At 56.5% G+C, this 18,373-nt stretch overlaps 1 protein-coding gene across 2 annotated transcripts in view; it reads right to left on the bottom strand.

Annotated features, from left to right (window-relative positions):
• The window catches only part of HK2 (hexokinase 2), a 33,088-nt gene that overhangs the window by 12,675 nt on the left and 2,040 nt on the right, over positions 1–18,373 (bottom strand). The window contains exons 1-2 of one of the 2 annotated variants that reach the window (XM_061478989.1): positions 12,408–12,504; positions 3,978–4,140 (exon numbers count right to left, since the gene is read on the bottom strand). In XM_061478989.1, the coding sequence (XP_061334973.1) occupies positions 3,978–4,140; positions 12,408–12,470 (226 nt within the window). In that variant the 5' untranslated portion in view covers positions 12,471–12,504. Of the gene's footprint in view, positions 1–3,977; positions 4,141–12,407; positions 12,505–18,373 lie in introns of those variants that run through there. The other variant, XM_061478988.1, reaches the window with a different exon arrangement.

The following is an 18,373-nucleotide window of genomic DNA, read 5'->3' on the forward strand; positions in this document are numbered from 1 at the left end:
GGATTTAACCTCGGCCACGGGTGGGCAGAGCTGGATGGGATGCTCGGCTGGGTACCACTGGCATCACGCTCTGCCCCTAACACGGGTCAAGCTGTGCTCCTGCTTCCCTTTGCTGCTGGCACCGATGCTGTTCTGCTTGCTAGCAGAGCATGAAGAACACCTCGGAGCGCTGATAAATACACTAGGGCTGGAGCCAAGAGCCTCAGGGGCTGCTCGGCTCCTTGGGGATAACTCAGGGAATCCAGGGATAAGCAACCTAAAAGGCCAAGGAGCCGTGGATGGGGACCCTTGCCCCAGAACAACACCCAAACCCCCCCTTGAAAGCAGCTCAACAGCCACAGGAGAGGTACAAGCCGTTTGAGTGGCATCTGCTGAAGCCAAGGAGTGGATTCCTGGGAATTGCAGGAGGAAAAAGGCAGCAAATCCTCCCCTGGAAAATCCCCAGGTGGAAGGGATGTGGTTGTGATGGGCTCCATTGGCTGGGCTCTGATTAGAGCTCCCTCCTTATGTGATAACAGAGGCGGCGATGCTGAGCTTCCAAACCAAACAGCGAGGGTAAACACGGAGCTTGGATTCGAGGTGTGTTTGCTCTTAGGAAACCACCCAGGAGGTGTGTTTGGTGCCTTTAGAAGTGGGAGAAAGCACGGGAAGAGAACAGAATAACCCACAGCTTGTGTTGGAAGGGACCTTAAATCCCACCCGGTTCCAACCCCTGCCTAAGATCTAAACACAGGCAGGGCCAGGGGACCAGAGCATCATGTGCAGGATCATGCTCCAGCACCTTAGAGGCTGCTCAGCCCGGACCAACCACCCCAAACCTCATACTCCCAACTGGCTGCAGTCTTGGTTTGGAAGGATCCTTGCTCCAATTGGCTTAATAACTAATGAGAGGATAAGGAAAAGCAAGACCAGCTCTGAGGGATGCAGGGGATGGAGGCAGAGCCCCCCATGTTTCCCACTGCCTCCTTGCAGCAAGCTGAGCAGAAGGACCATAAGAGCCCCGACGCATCAGCACTTCCACTAAATCAGTGCAGCAAAGGGGTTTATGATGGATTGGGTATGAAATTATGGGATTGCAGCAGCAAAAGAGTCAGGATTAACCTGGCTGCTTGGTTTGGATAGAATCGGGTCCAGCAGAGAGCAGCGAGAGTCACCCAGTAGTGATTCCCAATGTGATTCCTTGCTGGGGAATGTGATAAATAACCAGGAGAGGGGCTCTGGGCATGAAATAGGCATTTTCTTTAAGGCTTTAAGGACCATGGCTCATGTTTTCCTACAGAAGCAGCTGGTTGTGGGCAGGAACGGAGCCCATAGCCCAAGGGAAGGGTGTTCCAAAGAACCATCCTTGGAATTCCCAGGGATCTGACCACCAAGGTACTGCAGCAGCATCCTGAAAGCTGCAGCCATGGATCTCAGCTGCTGGGGCTCAACAGAGGATGCACCAGAAGATCCTTGTGTCAGCTTCAGCATGGAGGAGGAACCGCGGTGACACCGGCAAAGCTTGGGAAAACCAGGAGGGAAGCAAGGAGAGCCCTTGCTCAGGATCACCAGCATCCCAAGGAAAAGCTTGTTTGGGGCCTGGTTTTCCCCACCAGGAACAGTGAAGCCACCAAGAGTGAACCCAAGGAGGATCCAAGGAGGGGAAGAGCTCTCGGGAGCCGCGGCTGTGTTTTGACTCCAAGCTGCAGACGTGACCTTGGGTCTCCCTAAACTCCCCTCATCTGCCTGGATCCAGCTGCCGGCTCCGTATTAGATCCCAAATCCCAATAATCCCAAAGCAGAGACAACTCCTGCTATGGCCATGAGCAGAGGAAGGGCAGGGATGCTCTGCAGGAGCCTCTGCAGCTGGTGTAGCATCGTGTTGGAGCATGGCCACTAGCAGGAGCAGAGGAATAACCCATCTTTTGGGTGGGAATGATGCCCATCCAAATGGAATGATGCCCATCCAAATGGAATGATGCCCATCCACATGGAATGATGCCCATAAAAGAAGCAGAAAGAGGAAGGACATTGAGCTGGACACTGAGCTCTTCCAATGAGCCTCCAAGTGCCCCCTTCCAGCCCATCCTCTCCAAACCCAACAGCAGAGATGCCGATGCTGCGCGCATCCTGGATCCAGCTGGGGCTCATCGGGATTCCCAGGTCTTTTATCCCCCCAGGACTTGCTTGGAAACCTCCTGCTTCCCAGCCCGGTGACTGCCCCAGCATCCCCTTTGCTTCATGGTTTCCATGCTCGATCCCGGGTGGGAAATGCCAGCCGGGACACTGGAGAAGCTGCAAACACGGTGAGGGAAGCTAAGGATTGTCTTGGGAAGGCAAGGAGAGCGCCTGCACCTTCTCCCTACCACCTCCTGCCTCCGGAGAGCTGTGACACACGCTCCAGCACCTTTGGCTGCAATAGTTCCCATGCCCAGGGGTGGCATTCCGGCTATCCCTGTAATTACAAATATTCTCCACCATTTAAATAGATGGAAATCTCGATCCCGGGGCAGGGAGCCCAGGCAGCAGAGGGGCTGAGCACGAGGGATGCAGCAGCAGGATGGCGCTGGATGAAGGGATGCTCCAGTACTCATCAGAAAGATGGGGATGGAGGCTTTAGAAGGGCCTGTGGCTACAGGACAAAGGGTGATGGGTTTAAACTGAAAGAGGCGAGGTGTAGACTTCCTATAGGATGTAAAGGAAGACACGAGGGTGCTGAGGCACTGGATGAGGTTGATGAGAGACGGGGATGGGGAGGGCTGAGGGCTCTTTCCATCAGCTCCCTTCCTCTTTCCCCATCTTTTCCGCTGCCATCAGCACCGAGGTTCAGCAAGGAGCCCCTCGGAGGTGCCAGCACTGGAGCAACTGCAGGCAATGGGACCTGGGGGCTTCCCAGGGGCTGCTGCCAGCCCGGCTGTGGAGCCCGGGGCAGTGTCTGCTGCTCAGGGTGCTGTGTCCCTGACTCAGCAGGTCCTGGGTGCATCCGCATCCCATTCCCTGCGGGGGGAAAGAGGCGATGCTGCAGAGCACACACAGCCCGCCCCGCAAAGCTCCTTCCCAAAGCACCGAGAGGCAGACACCGGCTTTCCCATAGGGATGCTTGGGGTCTGGTGCTGGGAGGAGCCCGGAGCAGGGATGTGTCTGCAGGCCGGGGGAAGCGGGCAGAAAGGCTGCATTGTGCGGAGCCCAGCGGGCAGAGCCCCTTCTCCTGCCGTGGCCCCGGTGCCATTCAGGCAGCAGCTGGCACCGCTCCCCCCTTCGCTGCCAATGCAATCGGATGAGCTGGACCCGTGACTGTCGCTGTCCTGCCAGGGAGGGCACGGCAGGATCTGGGCCCCCCCCCTCCCTCCCTCCCATCACTGGGAGCCTCCCAGCACACAGGGGCGGTCCCCGCGCTGAGCACAAGCAGGATGAAGCCCTAGGGGTGAGCAGTGAAGGCGGTCCTGGTGCCTCAGTGCCGTGAGGATGGGTGGCTCCAGACCTCGCTCCTGGCACGTGTTGGTACCAACCGAGACCTCCCTCTGCTGTGCCAGGAGGGAGCATCTCCCATCGTGCTGGAGCAAGGCCACGAGGATGCTCAGGGGCTGGAGCAGCTCCTGTATGGGGCCAGGCTGAGAACACTGGGGCTGGAGAAGAGAAGCTGCGTGGAGAGCTCAGAGCAGCTTCCAGTGTGTGAAGGGGGCTACAAGGATGCTGGAGAGGGGCTCTTCATCAGGGACTGTAGGGACAGAACAAGGGGTGATGGGTTCAGGCTGAAACAGGGGGAGTTCAGATTGGAGATAAGGCAGAAGTGATTTATGTGAGGGTGCTGAGGCGCTGGCACAGGGTGCCCAGAGAAGCTGTGGCTGCCCCATCCCTGGCAGTGCTCAAGGCCAGGTTGGACACAGGGGCTTGGAGCAAGCTGCTCCAGTGGAAGGGGTCCCTGCCCGTGGCAGGGTTTGGAGCTGGATGAGCTTTAAGGTCCCTTCATCCCAACCCATTCCATGGCCTCTCGGTACCTGTCCCATCCGGGGTGGATCTCACGAAGGTTGGCAGCATCTTCACCGAGGCGGTGGGGTTGGTGTCTGCTCCCAGCCCCTTCTCCATCTCCTTCCCGAAGCGCTGGGACACCTCCTGGAGGGTCTCCTCGGAGAGCCGCATGTGGTACAGGTACTTGTCAATCTGAAAGGGGGGGGGATAAAGCCAGGAAAGTCACCTGGAGGGCTGGAGACACGGGCACAGCCCCTGTGACACATCCAGCACCCCTCACGTCTGCAGGGGGTGATGCAAGAAGCAGGTCATGCCCCATCCCGAAGGACAACAGCTTATCTGCAGGTACATCAGTGACACCCGCTGCTGCACCCAGGGAGCTCACCGAGTGCCACCCCGCATCCCCCTCACCGGCATCCCCTTGGGTACCACCTTGGGAACACTGATCCCCGCATGCTCTTCCCCTCTCATTCACCTATGGGCACCCAAACAGGTTGTGACAGAAGGACCCAAACGGAGCCCAGCCCAGGCTGTGAGTCAGGACGTTGTGGTGGAGCTTTTCCAGCTTCAGAGCTCTTCCTACACCCCGGTGGCAGCACACCTCGACCTTGACCCCCCCCCCCCGGGGGCCTCTTCCCTACGTGAAGGATGCCAGGCAGCAATCCACTGCCCATTCACGTCTTTGCTGCTGAGATCACCCCTACAAAGGGTTACGGTGCCACTCAACCCCCTTGAGCAAACAACGCTGGGGTGACACAAGTGGGTGCTGTGGCCGGAAAGGGAAGAAATCCACCCCCTGCTCCTGGCCATGGCTTACACCCCGACGCTGAGGCTATGAGGATGCCCACCCCCTTCTATAAATGGCACCGAAGCATCGTGTCCTCCCGAGGAAAGGCATGGAAAAAACCCCATCCCTTAGCACCGTGCGTGGCCGGAGCAGGGAGGGCACCAGCTCCCAACTATGCCCCTGTTTCCATTAACTTCACTCAACATTAATTAAAGGGCAGCTGCAAAGTGGAGAGGAAAACTCCACCCAGGCAAGCTCACCTGTCTGCAGGCACGTAAGGAGCGGGTCATCAGAGACCCAGCGTGATTGGGGCTCTTTTATAGGGCTACGCTATAGGAAATGGGCATTTTGTGGGCGAGTAATAGCGTGACCTCGCTCACGGATGCAGCCGCTCGGACCCAGCTCTGCTGTGGGTCAGGCTTGGGATGCTCCCGGTATCCTTTTAACCCCTGCCTTATCCCCAGCTCTAGTGGGGATTGGGGAGCCAAGTCCCTCGTTGCCCCATTGTGCTGCAGCGAGCTCAGAGGATGGGTTTGCTTTGTTCCCTGGGGGGGGGGGGGCTGCATCCTGGTCGGTGCGATGGGTGCAGCCTCCTCCTTCCCATTAGTTGGGGATGGAAAGGAAGCAACTGGGAGACCAGGAAGGCGAGAGGGAGCGGATCAGAACCAGGAACGCTGGAGGTTTCCCGGTGCAGGCTGTTTACCAGCCTCTCCTTATCCACCGCAGCAGCAGGAAGTCAAACACTCCCCTCCTTCTCCTTCTATTTGCTCTCGCCTGCTGCAAATTGCCACCCGTGGTCCAAGGTTCTGGCTAGCAGGGCAGGAGAGGCGGCTGCTGCCCCAGCTCCATCCCAGCCCCAAGGTTAGGAAATCTCCCATCCAGCTGCCCCGACAGTTATCAGTCAATGGCATCGACCCAGGGCAGACTGCCCAGCCCCGTTTCCAAGCTGTGAGACACAGATAGCCTTATCTCTGCAGGTCGGGACCTTTCACAACCTCTCCTCAAGCCACCATCGTGCCCCTTTGGCACAGGTCGGATCTCAACCAGGCTCCCTCTGCCCCTGCACCAGCACCTAGCTGGGTGTTGGTGACAGACAATTGGGTGCTTTGCCTCCCTGCAGCATCTTGCCCCTATGAGATCCTCCTCCTGTGGTGATGAGGGGGGCCTGCTGGGACCATCACAAGTGGGGATGGGGTCCCAATGAGGCGTTCCCCTTCCCATCCCCTGCGTACCGCAGCAGCAGGGCTCAGCAGAGCTTCCTCTTGCTCTTCCTCTCCTTCTGCCACCCTTTGCTTGCTTTACCTCCTGGACTCACAAGGTGCTGCCCCATCCCATGAGGATCTCACCCCAGAAGCTCAGAGGCACAAGAAACCATTGCTGTTTGCTCCTCCATTCCTGCCCAATGCAAAGGGCAGTGAGGATGCTGCCGAAACAACAGCACAAGGGAACAAGGCAGAGGTTTCAATTCCTTTCCCCAGGGCAGGCCCTGCTCAGCACGATCCCCATGCCAGGAATAACCAGCGGCATAAGAAACAGGGTGACCTTCTTCTAATCCCCAAAGCCCCTTTAAAACCTGGATCATCTCCTACAGACACAGACGTCGTCCCACTGGGCAGCTAACGCAGGTCAGGGCATCCTATCCTGCAAGAGCAGCTCAGCTCCACCCTAACCCTAACCCTAACCCTTCCATGCAAGACCACCTTGACCCTCACCGAAGAAGAGCCATGGCCACCTTCATGCCCAAGGCTTCCCAACCCCATGGCCCTGGTTCATTACTCCAGGTCCCCCCCACTGCACCCAAGCACACCTCAACCTGCAGCAAAGATTGAGTAAGACAAGAGAATTCAGTCTGCATCCCCGGAGCATGAGCATCCTTCATCCCTCTCTGTTGTTTGACCTCTATTTAAGATCACTGACAGTCCCAAACAAACACACGCACGGGGTTAAGAGCTGGGACTGGGATTTCTGGACAGCTTCCATCCTAAATAATAGCGTTTCCCTGAGGAAATCTGAATAAACTGAATGGAGGAGGCACGGATTTGAGTCTGGGCGCGCTCAGAGCCGAGGCCAGCGCACACAGGGCACCACAGTTCGTTAAAGAACTGGATCATTGGAGCGTGCTCGTAGGTGCAATGAGTTTGAAGGGATTTTTGGAACTCGACCCGAGCGATTCCTGGCTCAGGGCTGTCTCCAAAGGCTTGGCTAATTCCTATGCCTAGCATCCGCTGCTGGAGAAGTGCCTGGTATTGCCCTTCCCTGCTGCAAGGCCGCTGTTGGGCAAGCTCCATCCGCCCCAAGGCTGAAGAAACCTCAAGGTGCCCAATTTTTGCTACCAGCTGGAAGAGGGAAGAGCTGAGTAACCCAAAAAAGAGCTTAAACTAACCCAAAAAGAGCTTGAACTAACCCAAAAAGAGCTTAAACTAACCCAAAAAGAGCTTAAACTAACCCAAAAAGAGCTTGAACTAACCCAAAAAGAGCTTGAACTAACCCAAAAAGAGCTTAAACTAACCCAAAAAGAGCTTGAACTAACCCAAAAAGAGCTTAAACTAACCCAAAAAGAGCTTGAACTAACCCAAAAAGAGCTTAAACTAACCCAAAAAGAGCTTAAACTAACCCAAAAAGAGCTTGAACTAACCCAAAGAGCTTAAACTAACCCAAAAAGAGCTTAAACTAACCCAAAAAGAGCTTAAACTAACCCAAAAAGAGCTTAAACTAACCCAAAAAGAGCTTAAACTAACCCAAAAAGAGCTTGAACTAACCCAAAGAGCTTAAACTAACCCAAAAAGAGCTTAAACTAACCCCAAAAGAGCTTAAACTAACCCAAAAAGAGCTTAAACTAACCCAAAAAGAGCTTAAACTAACCCAAAAAGAGCTTGAACTAACCCAAAAAGAGCTTAAACTAACCCAAAAAGAGCTTAAACTAACCCAAAAAGAGCTTGAACTAACCCAAAAAGAGCTTAAACTAACCCAAAAAGAGCTTAAACTAACCCAAAAAGAGCTTAAACTAACCCAAAAAGAGCTTAAACTAACCCAAAAAGAGATTAAACTAACCCCAAAAGAGCTTAAACTAACCCAAAAGCCAGTTTTGCTTTCGCAGTGATGGTAACTTCCTGCTCCAGCACCGGCACTGCAGCTGGAGGATGCTCTTTTCCCTGAAGCCTCCCTTTAATCAGGACTAGCCCCTAAGGGGCCGGTGCTGCAAATGTGTTAAGCTGGGAATAACTTCGTTCTGACTCAATGCCACTCTCTATGGAGAAAAGAGTTAACTCCTCATCATATGTTTGCTGATGGCCCCATCAACGCTGGATAAACCCACCCCAACAGACCTATCCTGTATTGCTGCCCCCCATGCACCACGCACAGGCAGCAGAATGGCTCGGAAGCAGGGAGGATGAAGGATGCTCTTCCCCTGGCAGGGCTAGCGGGGACCCTTTGCCCCATCGCTCAGTGGGGATATGGGGCAGGATTGCTCTTAGTGATGGAAACGACAGCGTGACAGCAGCTTCCTGCAAAGCACAACCGTTTCCTGCCCGGCAAATGGCAGTGGGGCAAGGGGAAGGACTCGGGGTGGTTCATCCTCATGCAGTAAGGTTTTGGCTGCATCTTCCCCATTGATGACCCCAGGCTCTGGAAACGGGAAGAGGCTCATCTTTAGCTTTAGTTTTGCTCTGCATCTCCCTGAAACCACGTGTCTGGTGAGAAACAGACCCGCAGCAAACGTTTCCAGTCCCCTCTTATCTCCCCGCTGCAGTTTTGGGCTGAATGTGCCTGATTTCAGCAGCGTCTGGGGGAAAAGCATAACGCTGGGAGGGGCTGGCTGTGTCCTGAGCCAGATTCTTTTCCTTTCTGGGAACAAAGTCAAGTATTTGTTGTGTATAAGAACAAGAGGGAGATGTTCAAGCGCGGGGAGGGCTCAAACACTCCGAACCCACCACGTGCACAAGCAAACCCTTCTCCAGGGCAATCTCTGCCTGAGATCGTTTTCCCTTTAAATTCCTTCCCTCCCTATCCCAGTTTTTCACTTAAAACAAGCTGTTTTCCTGAAAACCACTTTCTTTTCCCACAACACCAGCTCCCTCCCTGCTCCTTTCATAGGGGGATGCTTCGCAGCCACGCTCCCATCCCGCCCGGGATACGATGGATTCAGGGACACCGAGGTGAATCCGGGAACGCATCCAGCACACGGAGTGTTTGATTTCCTGGCTCGGGACTGTAATCCAGCACCCCGCAGCTTTATTGTCGGCAGCAGGGGATGGAACCTGTGCCACGTCCTCAGCCCCTGCCCTCCCCGTGTCGCCGGTACCCAACCCCGGGCTGACTCAGTGCTGGGAACCGGCTCGTCCCCTTCCCCACCTCCAGTGACACAGGACTGATGCTGGGCTGCATCCCTGACCCCACGGCAGCTCCCACCCCACGTCCTTGGCTGCTCTTGAGGGCTCTTGCAGGCAATGAAGCCCCACGTGCCCTCCCCGCCGTAGCCAAGCCTCTGATGACACAGGCCCGGAGTCATCTTGAACCCAAGTGAGTCAGATGGTTTCCTGCTCAGCCGGTTCCTCCCCGTCCTCACAGCACATGAACCCCACGCTGGAGGTGGAGCCCAGCACCCATAGTGAAGAAGTCACCCAGGAGCCCATCCCGGGCTGAACCCGCAGCACCCTGATAATGCCGGGTTCACCAGGAAAGCATCCCGGTGTCCAGCTCAGGAGCTGGAGACATCAAACTGCTCCCAACAGCCCTGAGCAGGCTTTGGGACACTGCCCCAAACCCAGGTCTCTGGAGCAGATGCGAGGCAGCATCTCCCCTTTGGGCGCTGTTTGATCACAAACACTGACACCAAGACCTCAACACCGGGAGCATCCCACCGCGCTTAGGGAAACCCAGGTCCCCGCAGCAGCTCAGCCGTGCGAGGAGATGGGGATGTGGGAATGCTCCCCATAGGGGCTACGGATGGGAAAGGCCGTCCTGCTGCTGACCTTGGCAGGCCCTAGAGAAGCTGTTCAGTTGGTTTCCAGGAATCAGCACTCAGGCGTCACTCCCACAGCCGCAGAGGAGCCGGGGAGGAAAGAGCGAGACAAAACCAACCCCCCCCAGCAAAGGAATGGGATGAAAAAGAGAGGAAAACCTGCCTGGGAACAGCCTCAAACGCAGGAAAATCAACCCCATCGCCCATTCCTCCTCCGTTTGAAGGAGGAATTGCTGCCAGCCCGGTTATTGAGGCCTCGCACGGCGAGGCTGAGGTTTAGGGATCGGGAGACACAGGGTGAGCCGGCACATCCCAATGGAACACGGGTCATCCGCGGCAAGCTTCCAAGCTGGGATCTCAGGAGGACGCTGATCCCATGGGGGTGGATAAGGGAGGCCTGCAACCCACGGGGCAAAGCGAGGTTGGGGATGCGGGTGGCATCCCCCAGTGTGGGCAGTGGAGCAGGCAGAGCCGCTCCGTGTTAACAGGGAAGGAAATCCCCTTTGGAAGCTATTTTGAATGGACACAAATCACAGCTCTTAGAAAGGGCACTTTCTCCCCATGGCCGAGCTCCTTTTCTGCCCGATCTACAGCAAAAGGATGCACGATTCAAGCACACATCACCCCAAAACCTCTTCCCAAGTGGCCTCAAACTGGGGGTAAAACCTGATACAACCCGAAATCACTGCTTGCCAGGGATTCCACCCCTGCATATCCCTGTGGGGGGGGGATTTATAAGCCAGGAATCATTTATGGAAGCATCCAGCTCGGAAACCCATCTGCTTCCCCCCTTTCTCCTCAGTTCCCGGGAGCGAAGCCGAGCTCTCGCTGGAGGCCAACCCCGGCTTTGCCTTCGCAGGAGGATTCAGAGGCATCTGGTTATAAATAACCCAGTGAAATCCAGCGGTGGAGGGCAGAGCCGTCTCTCCCACAGCTTTTCCCTCCCCACACTCACAATCTCAGCAACCCTTTCGGTTTGGCCTTTGGAGCCCGGAGCAAAACGAAGCCGGTTCCCGAGGCTTCGCACGCCCTTCTCCCAATGGATAACGAAGGCGAATTATCCTAAACCAAAGCCTTCCCTCTCCCTTATTCCCAGCTCCCGATAAGGAACTCGTCAGCTGCCCCGAGCCCGAGCCCAGCCGCTGGCCTATTTCTGCCACCAGGTTACACAACCCCTTCCCGAAGCTTTGGCTGTTGCACAATCCCGGGACACTTGCGAGCGGAGGGAGAAGCCGAGCCCGTATTTCCTTACGGATTGCTTTGCATTGGGAAGTTATTTCTATGCACTTTGTTTGGGGTTCTTTTTTTTCCGTGTTCTCTCCCGTTTTACTTCCTATTTAACGCAGGCCAAGGGCCAGCGTGGGGGGGGGGGGGTTGTGTTTCAGTGAGCCGGGGCTCTCCATGCATTTCGGGTTTGGTTTCGGGGCACTTTTAAAGGGTGCATTTGCACATCCCAACCATCTCACACCCGGACACTGCAACCGCGGTAACAGGAATCACTGCACAGCCTCTGACATATCCTCAGATGCCCCAAACGCTGCCGGCAGGAGCCTGAGCTTCCACACGCTCCTGCAGTGTTGTTTCCTTTCCTAGGACTGTTCCTGGTCGAGCGCAGCCCAGCCGCATCCCACCGGGCACAGGAGAGCACAGACCAAGTGCCTGAACTCTGGAATCGTTGGCGGCGAAGGCTCCGTGCATCCCAACGGGATTTGCGGTCCCCGAGCAGGCTCAGGGCGTTCAGGAACCACACATTAAGGGGATGCTTCCCATCTCCATCAGTGCAAGGGATGGGGGGACCCACACGCACAGAGCCTGGGCTGCCCCATAGGGAACACGGGACCGGGGGGTCCCGAATCCCTCGGGAATGGGGTGGACACACGGATACATCCCCCCCCCCCCATCCATCCTCATCCTCCTCCCCTGCTCGGCACCGCCGGCCCGCGGGGGGCGCCCGGACACGCGGGGTCCCGCCGCCGCCCGCCCCGGCACGTACCGCACGGCGGCCCCGGCAGGGCTGCACCGGGGCCCGGGGGCCACAGCGGCGCCTCCCGCCCGCCCCTGCCCCTGCTCGCTCCCCCCACATTCCCTCTTTTCCTGGTTTTTAAACTCCTTTCCCGTTTTTTTTTCGAGTTTTCCCTTTTTTTTTTTTTGAGGGGGGAGGGGGGGTTTACCTTTTTCCCTTTTTTTTTTTCTTTTTCCCCTTTTTCCTTCCCCCCCTTTTTCTTTTTCCCCTTTTTCCTTTTTTCTCCTTTTTCCTTTTCCCCTTCTTCCTTTTTATTTGGCATTTCTTCTCCTTTTTCCTTTTCTTTTTTCCCTCTTTCCTTTTTCCTTTTCTTTTTTCCCTTTTTCTCCTTTTCCCCTTTTTCTCCTTTTCCCTTTTCTTTTTCCCTCTTTCCTTTTTTTTTTTTTCCCTTTTTTGCCCCTTTTTTCTCCTTTTTTCCCTTTTTTCTCCTTTTTTTTTTCCCTTTTTTCTCCTTTTTTCCATTTCCTTTTTCCCTTTCTCCCTTTTTCCCCTTTTCCTTTTTATTTTCCCATCTTTCCTTTTTTCCCTTTTTCCCTTTTTCCTCCTTTTTTCCCCTTTTTCTTCCTTTTCCCCTTTTTCTCCTCTTTCTTTTCCCTTTTTCCCCCTTTTCCCTTCCTTTTCCCCTTTTTACCTCTCTCCTCCCCCATTTTCCCCCTATTTCCCCCCTTCTCCCTCTCCCCGCTCACCTTCTGCGCCTGGTCATGGTTGAGCTCGGTGAAGAAGTACGCGAGGAGTTGGGAGGCGATCATGGCGCGGGAGCGGGGCAGCGCGCGCCGCGGGGCTCCCGCGACAATGTGGCTCATTGAGGAGGTTCCCCCCGGCCCACGAGTGACGTGGCGGCGGGGCGGCTCCTGATTGGCTGAGCCGCGAGGGTGTGTGGATGTGTGTGAGAGGGGCGGGGCTAAAGGGGGGGGGGGGGGGGTGTCGTGGGGGGGGCAATGGGGGTGAATGGGAGCGCAGGGGGGGTGGAGGGGGGCATTGGGGTGAACGGGGGGGGATTTGGGGGGTAGGGGGGGTGGGCATTGGGGGGCTGTGGGTGCAGTGGGGGGTGCATTGGGTGCACTGAGGGACTGGGGGTGCACTGGGGGGCACATTGGGGTGCATAAAGGGGGTATGCATTGGGGGGCTGTGAGTACACTGGGGGGCATTGGGGTACACAAGGGGGTATGCACTGGGGAGCTGTGGGTACAGTGGGGGTGCATTGGGTGCACTGAGGGACTGGGAGTGCACTGGGGGGCACATTGGGGTGCATAAGGGGGGTATGCATTGGGGGCTGTGAGTACACTGGGGGGCATTGGGGTACACAAGGGGGGTATGCATGGGGGGCTGTGAGAACACTGGGGGTGCATTGGGTGCACTGGGAGGGCACTGGGGTGCTACAGGTACACTGGGGACACATTGGGGTTGCATTGGGTGCACTGGGGTGCTATAGATACACTGGGGACACATTGGGGTTGCATTGGGTGCACTGGGGTGCTATAGATACACTGGGGACACATTGGGGTTGCATTGGGTGCACTGGGGTGCTATAGATACACTGGGGACACATTGGGGTTGCATTGGGTGCACTGGGGTGCTATAGATACACTGGGGACACATTGGGGTTGCATTGGGTGCACTGGGGTGCTGTAGATACACTGGGGACACATTGGGGTTACATTGGGTGCACTGGGGTGCTGTAGATACACTGGGGACACATTGGGGTTGCATTGGGTGCACTGGGGTGCTATAGATACACTGGGGACACATTGGGGTTGCATTGGGTGCACTGGGGTGCTATAGATACACTGGGGACACATTGGGGTTACATTGGGTGCACTGGGGTGCTATAGATACACTGGGGACACATTGGGGTTACATTGGGTGCACTGGGGTGCTATAGATACACTGGGGACACATTGGGGTTGCATTGGGTGCACTGGGGTGCTATAGATACACTGGGGACACATTGGGGTTGCATTGGTGCACTGGGGTGCTATAGATACACTGGGGACACATTGGGGTTGCATTGGGTGCACTGGGGTGCTATAGATACACTGGGGACACATTGGGGTTGCATTGGGTGCGCTGGGGTGCTGTAGGTACACTGCGGGGCACATTGGGGTTACATTGGGTGCACTGGGGTGCTATAGATACACTGGGGACACATTGGGGTTGCATTGGTGCACTGGGGTGCTATAGATACACTGGGGACACATTGGGGTTGCATTGGTGCACTGGGGTGCTATAGATACACTGGGGACACATTGGGGTTGCATTGGTGCACTGGGGTGCTATAGATACACTGGGGACACATTGGGGTTGCATTGGGTGCACTGGGGTACTATAGGTACACTGCGGGGCACATTGGGGTTGCATTGGGTGCACTGGGGTGCTATAGGCACATTGGGGATACATTGGGATTGCATTGGGTGCTCTGGGGGGTGCATTGGGATGCACAAGGAAGATATGCATTGGGGGTGCACTGCGGGTGCATTGGGGTGCACGGGGAGGCTGAAGGTGCTTTGGGGGTGCATTGTGGGGCTGGAAGGGTGTGTGCATAGGGGGTGCACCGAAGGTGTACTCTGTGGGGTGCATTAGAGTGCTCTGGGGGGTGTGCACATTGGGGTGCACTAGAAGGTCATTTGGGGAGCTATAGGTGCACTGGGGGAACTGGGGGTGGACTGGGGTTTGCATTGGGTTGGGGGGCGTTCATTGGGGGTGCAGTGGGGGTTCTGCACCGGGGAGGGGCCGGTCGTGCATCGGGAGAACATTGGGGTGCAGAGGGGTGATGCCTTGAGGGGTGCACAGGCGATGGTTGCAAGGCCTGGGTGGGGGGATAGGGGGACGCACACCCTGAAAGGGGGGGGGGGGTGTGCACACAGCATCACACGTGTGCACGCGTGTTGCCGTGTGTCAGTAGCATGTACCCGCCGTTGCCCTGGCCGCCTGCATGCACGCGGGGCCCGTCACATGCGCCTTAACGTGCGCATCCGTGTGCACCCGTCAGCGCGCATCCATCAGCGCACAGCCCCTGGCGGTCCCTGCGCCAGCACGCGTGGCCTCTGCATCCTGACCCCAAGAAGCTTTGGGAATCATCTCCCTGCGTTATCCCGATTAAAACCGGGAGGGGAAGGTTGGATCCCTCCTTCCTCCATCCCTGCTCCGTGCAGGAACGCGTGGCCTCTGCATCCTGACCCCAAGAAGCTTTGGGAATCATCTCCCTGCGTTATCCCAGTAAAAACCGGGAGGGGAAGGTTGGATCCCTCCTTCCTCCATCCCTGCTCCATGCAGGAACGCGTGGCCTCTGCATCCTGACCCCAAGAAGCTTTGGGAATCATCTCCCTGCGTTATCCCGGTTAAAACCGGGAGGGGAAGGTTGGATCCATCCTTCCTCCATCCCTGCTCCGTGCAGGAACGCGTGGCCTCTGCATCCTGACCCCAAGAAGCTTTGGGAATCATCTCCCTGCGTTATCCCAGTAAAAACCGGGAGGGGAAGGTTGGATCCATCCTTCCTCCATCCCTGCTCCGTGCAGGAACGCGTGGCCTCTGCATCCTGACCCCAAGAAACTTTGGGAATCATCTCCCTGCGTTATCCCGATTAAAACCGGGAGGGGAAGGTTGGATCCCTCCTTCCTCCATCCCGGCTCCGTGCAGGAACGCGTGGCCTCTGCATCCTGACCCCAAGAAACTTTGGGAATCATCTCCCTGCGTTATCCCGATTAAAACCGGGATGGGAAGGTTGGATCCCTCCTTCCTCCATCCCGGCTCCGTGCAGGAACGCGTGGCCTCTGCATCCTGACCCCAAGAAACTTTGGGAATCATCTCCCTGCGTTATCCCGATTAAAACCGGGATGGGAAGGTTGGATCCATCCTTCCTCCATCCCTGCTCCGTGCAGGAACGCGTGGCCTCTGCATCCTGACCCCAAGAAGCTTTGGGAATCATCTCCCTGCGTTATCCCGATTAAAACCGGGATGGGAAGGTTGGATCCCTCCTTCCTCCATCCCGGCTCCGTGCGGGAATGGAAGGGTCAAAGCGGAGGAGCCCTACGAGGGCCGTGGCACGTCCTAATCCCGCCTGGTCCTCCCAAAGAGCTCCTGCTGCCCGGATCCTGGCTCCCAGAAGAGCCGGTCCCAGCAGCCCTGGGGCAGGACTTACCCAACCCGTCTGCCTGCTCCCTGCCCCGCTTTCCCAACCAGTTCTGAGCAGCTTCCAGCTCTTCACCTCGCAATGTTCCTATTCTCAGCGGTCATTTACATCATTCTCTTTCCAAGGAATTGAAACTCCATTTCAAAGAGAAAGAAAGGAGGGGGGGGGAACAACCAAAAAGGAGAGGAAGAGAAGCAGAGACGAGACAACCCCATTCCCAGGCTCCCTTTCCCTTGGGTGATCCAGTCCTGCTGGACCCGGCCCATCCAGCCCCGGTTTGTCCCAGGTTTTTGTGCGAGCCCCGTATAGGATGCTCTTTAATTCCCCCTCTCCTCCTGCCTTTTTTATTCCTTGCTAAATACCCAAATTCCCAGGGGTTAAGACGAAACTAAAGCAGGATTTAGCCTAAAAATATCCGGGCACATCTGCCCACCTTCCCCATCTGCTTGGATGAAGGAAGGGATTGTATGCGCAGAATGAGGGGTCTGTCTGGTCCTTCTGTCCCGTTTGGGAGCTCGGTTCACACCAGGTTATTTAGGGAGGGATATTCCTTAAGGCTCAGTGTGCTTGCTGGATAACCCCTTAGTCAAGGAGCATGTCTCAGTGCATGGGTTTGAGGCGCTTTTTGACTGCAGAATGAGCTTTTATAACCTGTTTCCTAACGCCTTTCGAGCAAGAAACCTCAACATCTGCATGTTTCCAGGCCATCCCTCCCAGCTGCTTCCTGGCTTTTGCATGGACTTGTCCGAATCTATCGGCATTTCGTGCCGCGTTCCTTAGCAGGAGGAAATGGGCTGATTGCAGGCATTGAAGTTACAACCGGCTCTCATTTCTCTAATGGGATCCTTTCAAGGCCAATGACTGCGGTAATGACAACGTCGGAGCTTGAAAGGAAGGGCCGTGCCCAGCGGCCGGAGCAGGGATGGAGCATCCCGGAGCCCCGGGATGGGCTGCGGATGCCATCACCCGCAAGGAGCACCGACTTGACCCATAGGCAAAGCGCCATTAAGGGTGCACAAGGGGTTAATACCCCCCCTTTTTATATGGGGAAACCACGGGATGGGGATGGAAGGGTTGGGAAGCAACCCCAGCGCAGGGATCTTCGGAGCTGCTCCAGGAGAGGCGTTAATTCATCTCGGATCACCTGCCCCGTGACTCACGGCTCCATCGGTGCTCCGCATAGTTTCCATCAGCGTTTCATTTGACACACACATCCATCCCAAACGATCCCACGGGCAGCAGGGTGACACCGGTGACCATGTATTTACCTCGCCTGCTCACCCAACGCACCGGAAACCTTGAACTGGGCCGGACCCAGCCCTGGCGCAGGGTTGGGAATGGAAAACCGGTCGGAGAGCTTTTCCCTTCCTTCCCCCGGCAGCCGTGGGATGGAGCGCGTGACCTTGGGGCTGAGCTGGGTGAAACAGCCTTTCCCCGGCTCCGCGGCAGGGAATGAGCAGCACCGGTCCCAAAGGGATCCGCAAAGGTGGAAGGAAAAGGGAGCAATGCTCCTTGTGTGTGCTGGAGGGGGGGGGGGTGTCTGTGCATCCGACTGCTGCTCCCATGGGGATGCCAGGAGAAGCTCCCCATGACCCAGCCTGGAACCCCCCCATGTGCTGGGCTGCACCCCCAGAGCGCGAGCAGCAGCTCAGGGAGGGGATCCTGCCCCTCTGCTCCCATGAGACCCCCCCTGTGTGCACGGTGCTCAGCATAAGGACATGGAGCTGTTGGAGCAGGTCCAGAGGAGGCCACGAGGATGCTCAGGGGCTGGAGCAGCTCCCGTATGGAGCCAGGCTGAGAACATTGGGGCTGGAGAAGAGAAGCTGCGTGGAGAGCTCAGAGCAGCTTCCAGTGTCTGAAGGGGGCTACAAGGATGCTGGAGAGGGGCTCTTCATTAGGGACTGTAGGGATGGGACAAGGGGTGATGGGTTCAGACTGAAACAGGGGGAGTTCAGGTTGGAGATAAGGAAGAAGTGATTTATGTGAGGGTGCTGAGGCGCTGGCACAGGGTGCCCAGAGAAGCTGTGGCTGCCCCATCCCTGGCAGTGCTCAAGGCCAGGTTGGACACAGGGGCTTGGAGCAAGCTGCTCTAGTGGAAGGGGTCCCTGCCCATGGCAGGGGTTGGAGCTGGGTGAGCTTTAAGCTCCCTTCCAACCCAAACCAGGCTGGGTTCCATGATTCTATGATGCTTATAACCTTGGGGTTGACTCCCAAGCCATCCATCCCACAACATCCATCTGCATCCCAAGTCCATCCTCCCCTGAGCATCCAGCGCTCCCTAAAACAGCCAGAGGAATTCCTTATAGATCAAGCAGGGACCAGCAAACCAGATGCCTCCTGCCGCACACAACCAGGGTAATCTCTGTCATACGGCCAGAAAAGGGGAGATTAGATCAGATCAGATGTACCTGCCTAATTTTAGCTCCCTCACATGCTTCGGGCGTGCTGCTCCTGCTCTTCCCTCGCTCCTCTCCAAGCCATGGGGCCACCAGGCAGGACAGGAGGAAACCAGCCTGGCTTTGG

Source organism: Pezoporus flaviventris, unplaced genomic scaffold, assembly GCF_033815535.1.
Source record: "Pezoporus flaviventris isolate CSIRO_AGI_PZ_B2104156 unplaced genomic scaffold, CSIRO_AGI_Pfla_v1 ptg000138l, whole genome shotgun sequence".
Taxonomy (NCBI): domain Eukaryota; kingdom Metazoa; phylum Chordata; class Aves; order Psittaciformes; family Psittacidae; genus Pezoporus; species Pezoporus flaviventris.